The following is a 6,216-nucleotide window of genomic DNA, read 5'->3' as shown; positions in this document are numbered from 1 at the left end:
TTTGAAACTTACATTTTTATTTTTTTCTACAATGGACTAATCTAACTTATTCTTCGAATTTCCCTACACAAAGTGCGAGTGGGCTTGAATGTTTATATCATGTCCGGTTTAAACCCAAGCTCTTTTGTCTGAATGTGTCTTACCACAGTCTGGACTAGGGGCAGTACATAAGAATTCTCATTTAGACCATTGACCAATCAACTTCTACCCGAAAAGCCACTACAAGCATGAAAGGACATTTCACAGGAGAAGGATGTTTAAGATCTGGGCAAAACTCTTGCGCCTGGCTTTATGATTCATTCCAAATAAAAAAATGCCCTAGCATTATATTGTCCTTCTTAATCAATGTTGCAACCCCAGCAAGTTTTTGCCCAATGAAAGCTAGAGGGCGCTGCGTGCTTGACGTATTCTTGACGACACTTCATACGCACCTCCTCACTCGATGAAACAGTATTCTCTCGAAAGGCGAAGAGTGAACAATGGATCCCTACCAAGTTCACTACTCAAGTCTGGACTCTCTGATTACAGTCCTCATTTGGTCAGTGCTCACGTTAGGCTTGGGAAATGGACTTTTATTCGGGATCGTTTGGTGTGAGTGGATTGAAAACGATCGCTTTCAGACTCTCATCAACCGCTTGACAGCACTGAAATGCTTCTATGCCATTCTTATTAATACCATCACAGGAATGGTGATTGGCATTCGGTAAGACATAGGTCACTAAATCAATTGTATTGATTGTGGACAACGATGTGCCTATTGTTTAAATCTTGCCTTTTGATATGGTTTTTGCAAGGTGCTATTCGAATTAAAATGACGAGGGAGACTATAGGAAGAAAAAGTCCTCCGATAAATAGAAACATATTTTTTTGATTCATCATTCGTCTTTCCAGTTACCAAGCTTGATTCATGAACAAAAATATCCCTTTGTTTCTCAGTCCAAGTGAGTCATTTAAAGGAGAAAAATAAGCAACTGGTTTTTGTCCAAAAACTCCTCACTCATTTTAGGTCAAACTTCTAAAAACAGGCTTCCTTCATTTCCAGGCGACAACAAGGAAAACCATCTCAACTGACAATCATTCAGGGCGATGTGTTTTTGCCAACCGCGTTGCACGATTTTGTACCATACTTAGCGTTATGAACTCACTTTATCCATAGAGCCATAAGCTTTTAGAACTTGTCGTTCCTGTGGACATTAAATGCTTCCGAATGGGGTACCCCGCGTGGTTTCGTGAACGCAAATTTTGAAATGCGACAGTACTAAACCGTACCCAGTCGCATTTTAAATTGTGCGTTCACACTCGCGGTAGGTGCAACTGGGTACAAATCGCATCTCAAAATATGCACTCACGAAACCATGCGGGGGTGCCCCATTAGGATCGATTTATACCACTTATCGTCGTTCTTTTTTCCAGCTGTGCCATAGGACCGCTTTCGTATTATTCAGCAGCCTTTGTGGTCACTCTCTTTGAAGGTCTGGTACTCTCCGGCTTGCTCACCCTCATCGAGATTGGCACTATCAAGTTCCTCTACATTGTGTGGTTCAAATCCACTGGAGCCTTGTCTGATGAGTTTTTCTTCACGTTCTTCATGATCTTGAACAACGCTTTGGGGATTTATGCCGTGATCATCAAATTAATGGCGGCCACTTGGAGGACCAAATCGTTTTACCTCCTCATTGGTGAAGACATCAAGACCTTTGACGAGCAAGAACCCTCCCCACTCATCCTGGATAGCATAATCCTCGGATGTCTGGTGTGCTCCTTGCACATCATCTTATACGTTACCATCTTCATGTCCAACTTGAAACCGGGCGGTCGAGATCGGAGCTTTCGGCGCGGCCTCAACGATTTTGTGTTCCGATTGTTCATCATGGTCTTGGCCTTCTTGGGATTCATTCCGCGTCAGATTCGGAACAAAATGGACATGGATTATTTCCGGGATCACCGGGTTGTCTTTGTGTCGTGTTCGTACATGTTATCTTTGATCATCTCATTGGTTTGGCCTTTGTTGTACTATTGGCGGAATAATCGGTGGGCCAAGTGTACAATGTTGAAGCCTTTGATAAGTACAAGAGCTCATGAAAGATGTCGATTTTAATCGGAGAAAGATCAATTTACTGGCTCAAACGTGCTTTTTGCTATTTTCACACTATTACTCGTTATTTGTACTTTGCTGCTTTATATTAGCAAATTTGAGGAGTTTCGCTGGAAATCATATCAGTTTTGCGGCTTGGTCTAATCCAAGAGAGGAAATCACTCGGAAAACCGTTGTACAATATATTTGACTGACATGCTTTCCTATCATTGGTGTCTACTGATTCAAAATGTGTCATTTGCAAATGATTCTCCTCATCAGAACAAAAAAGGCGATTTTGGGTAAAGAAAGGTCAAACTAATTCTTTGAGGTACTGCAGTCGAACTTCGATTTATCGATATTTTTGATGCTTAGCAAATACTGTATTAACTTCAGAGTAAGTCTCGATTGAACGATATTTTCTCCCCTGGCGGACAATGTCGTTAAATCGAAGTTCGATTGTATTTGTGCCTCTTTTTGATCGTTTCTCCTGCATCAAAAGGGAGCGCTGGAAATTGAAATAAGATGGTCGCCATAGCGGAACAAAATGACAATGATCGGAAAAACCTCTCATTATTGACGGTGAGATGAAAAGTGAATGGGGTGTTCGTATCACAAAGAATTGTGTGATAGTAAAGCCACAGGAGGTAAGCATCATTTACGACATAAATGTATCCGGTAATCTTGATCGAGATTAGCTTTGCTCAGTCATGTTGGCATCATAGCGAACTCAACTTTGATCAGGATGAATATTTGAATGTACCATGACTTTGGCTCCTTTGGTTTTCTGTTGACTACTCAAATTGTCATCGAGGGCGTCAATTGACAAAATCAAAAAATCAAAAGAGATAATTGTGTTCGTGTGAAAATTGGTTACTAGTGTGAATGACCTATGGACTTGATATCCCAGAAAAAGAAAGCAATTACCCACCGATCCATTAAAATAGCCAATACAATAAAATCCAGATTCTTTAGGCAACAGCTATATAACAATTTCTATATAATGAAGGCGATAGGAAAACAAAGTACAAGTCATCAGTAAAGACAAAAAACTTTCCTTAGGTTTTGAAAAAAAAAACATTTGTAAATATAGGAAGCTTTAACAAAAATATGCTCAAAAACTGGTTTTCACGCTTTACGGTATGTTTTGTGTTTGTTTTAATGAATGAAAATGTAGCTTTTATTGGAAGATTCTGTGAGTTGAGCAATTCCTTGCAATAACAATGGACCTGGAACTGTAATTCAAGCTCTTGATTAAGCCCTTAAATTTGTGGTGCCCTCTCATACAATGTGATTATCACTCCTTTGCCTTCTTCAATTTCCGTAATTATGCGACAATAATTACTAGAGGGCGGATTAGAAAGTGATATTTTAAGCCTTAAAATCCGACGTCAATAACAAAAAAGGGCAGAAATTGACAAAAATATTAAGAACAAAGTCAAAACATTCCTCTATTTTGGGATGCAACATTTGAGGTCTGATAGTTATGGTTACAAAAAGTAAGGTATCATTAACAAAGGAGATAATTTCATAGTTCCTCATCAAAATATTGAATCATTGACTCTTGTTCTACAGATCTGCGTATTACTTAACATATCTTGATTCCACTTTCCCGCAATTAATTAAAAACTATTGGAAAGCTATAGCAAGAATCTTGATGGTTCCAGCCTGGTCTATTTTTATTTGCTAAAAGGTAGGTACCTGGAACAATGAAAGTCAAGTATTCATTCTTGCCCATTTCGACGTAACATTTACCTTGCCCTAATTAATCATCTGGATATTGCAATTGTAACCTAATTCACTGCCTTTTCAGATGTTCTTCCCTAAATTATTTCCAACTGGAAACGCACTCTTAGAGACGTTGCCCAATTTTGTGGTGTGAGGAGCTTGCATTTGAAATTCTGAATAAATAACATTTACAGAATATGGAACCATCTAGCTTTCAGTTTCAAAGTCTTTTTGACTTTCTAATTTGCTTTTTCCACGACAAAATTGTGGAAAATGGGCATTTTTACAAAAGATCCGAATAATTTTTTCCTGCTAAAACATTAAGTATGTGAATAGCTTTCACATCCGCCATCTGGTATGGACTGATGGCTCGAATGAGTGAATTAAATAATATTTATCCTCCAACATACTGTTTCTTAATATAAGTTGACAAACATGTATTCTTTTGGTGTTTGACATGAGTGGCCTGATTATAATTTCTTGAAAAGTCAAATCATTAAACAGGTTTATCAAACAGTTGTCTTGATCAAACCTCCAAAGAAGCTTTGTCTTTTATTGTTCGATGAGGAAAGTACAGATCAGTAGAAAAAAAATTCCAATGCATTTCCCCCCCAGAAAGGTAGTTATACCCGAATTGTCCATCTTCGTTTATTTTTTATAACCTAAGAAAATTAAGGTTTCATTAAATATGATATAAATATCTGGATTGTTCCTATATCCGAAGTTCCTTCAACGAAATTTCACTGTAGTTACAAAATACATATGTTTTGTTCCTAAGCCATTGTAACTCTTTCCCTTACTCGTTTTGTATCAGGAATTCCAGAAATATAGTTCACAACGCAAGGCCCTCCTTCCAACAATAATGATCAGCAAAAAATGGTGGCAAAAATATCCCGCAAATGGGTACTCCTACCAATCCTCATTGGCCATGCTCACCAACGCTTACCACGCCCTTTGGAATGGGCTGCAAGACATCTTTCATGCTTCTCCTTGGCAACTTGCTCCCACACACCATCCCGGGCTAAAATGCTTGCATTGCTGGCAAATTCAACGATCCCACAGCACAATAACTGCATTATGTATCGTCGTTGTCAAGCTGCCATGAATACAAGAAATGCCTGTGCCGAAAACACGAGAAGCAAGCGTAGTAACCCATTTTTACCAACTGTGAATGACACATTTCATGTGTAGGTGACGTAACGGGATTGGTCTTCTGCGGGATTTTTTTCAGGTGACATATTCCGAAAGTTATTATTGATTCTGATTCACGGTGCCAAAGTTATGGGCCTCAAAAATGCCACCCCTCTTGCAAGCACAATGATAAATAAGTTGAAAACCCACCTGAGGAACCCCAAGTACCAACATTCCTTGAGCCGGCGCTCCTGAGAAATTTCCCCGAGATGTAAAATAACAGGGCAGACCAGCTTAGCCCCAAGATATGTGACGTGAATTTCTACGGCACCACTCACTAACGATAGCAGTAGACGGGTGAGTGGCGGTCTTGGGCATGGCCAGAGCTGTGTCGTCGGCGCCATCAAGCAATCCTTCAGCTATCTCGCTAACAAGTTTCTCAGTGATGCCATATTGAATGAGTGTTCAAACTTGGACACTCTGAGAAACGACTAGAATGGTCATCGCTCGATGGTACGAGTATAGAGCGAGAATTGATATGTGTTAACATAAAAAACAGACGGATTTTGTTGGCAGTAAGCTTTTAAATCAAAAGATCTGCTGTACCGATCATCCGCCTTGGCCGTACAATTGATATGTGTTAACATAAAAAACAGACGGATTTTGTTGGCAGTAAGCTTTTAAATCAAAAGATTGAAGATTGATATGACAGGTGGGATTTTCTTTAGCAATAGAATGATGAATTGTCCTCTAGGAATGTTACATCAAATTTACGTTAAAAGGACATAAAGATTAGGAGGCAGCAGATGGGCAGAACATTAACACCAATATCTAAACCTAATTTCATTTTGCTAAATGAAAACAGTCGATGATAATAAAAGACACAATACGATAATTTTTCCTTGAAATTGAATATTGGAATTGCAATTCTGTTAGCTTCTAAATGTGCTGTTGAAGCGTAAGAGATTCTATGATTTGGATAGTTCCATGCATCTGCGGAAGAGAACATTGTACTGACCATAACATTACTTTGGTGAAAGTTCTTCTTGGCAAACCTGTACGTTTTTTATAACTGCTAAGAGGCGTGGAGGCTAAAGAGAAAAAAAACCGGGGTGGTTGGAGACTTGGAGTGGATGGTTGCACTTAATCTAACCATCGCCCTGCTCTACAGACCCGGTTGCACCCGTCTTGGCCGCCAGCCCTTCATCTAGAGTCTCGTCTCCCTCTTAGCCCTTCTCCACAGATCCAGGAAAGAGTACGTACATCTTCCGAGCGCCAGGTAC

The 6,216-nt window shown here is 39.5% G+C and overlaps 1 protein-coding gene across 1 annotated transcript; it reads left to right on the top strand.

Moving 5' to 3' along the window:
• Nucleotides 1–427: 427 nt before the first annotated feature.
• Nucleotides 428–2,298, top strand: LOC131892435 (uncharacterized). The gene is made up of 2 exons (XM_059242318.1): nucleotides 428–703; nucleotides 1,414–2,298. The coding sequence occupies exons 1-2, from the start codon at nucleotides 480–482 to the stop codon at nucleotides 2,096–2,098; spliced, it is 909 nt and encodes a 302-aa protein (XP_059098301.1). The 5' UTR covers nucleotides 428–479; the 3' UTR covers nucleotides 2,099–2,298.
• The last annotated feature ends 3,918 nt before the right edge of the window (nucleotides 2,299–6,216 follow it).

The sequence above is a fragment of the Tigriopus californicus genome, chromosome 12 (assembly GCF_007210705.1).
Source record: "Tigriopus californicus strain San Diego chromosome 12, Tcal_SD_v2.1, whole genome shotgun sequence".
Classification (NCBI taxonomy): Eukaryota; Metazoa; Arthropoda; class Copepoda; order Harpacticoida; family Harpacticidae; genus Tigriopus; species Tigriopus californicus.
This window is presented reverse-complemented; position numbering and strand designations above follow the sequence as displayed.

Excerpts from the sequence above, each read along its gene's own strand:
- LOC131892435 (XM_059242318.1), top strand. The coding sequence starts at position 480 with ATGGATCCCTACCAAGTTCACTACTCAAGTCTGGACTCTCTGATTACA. Across the intron at positions 704-1,413 it reads GGAATGGTGATTGGCATTCG|CTGTGCCATAGGACCGCTTT; the intron begins GTAAGACATAGG and ends TCTTTTTTCCAG.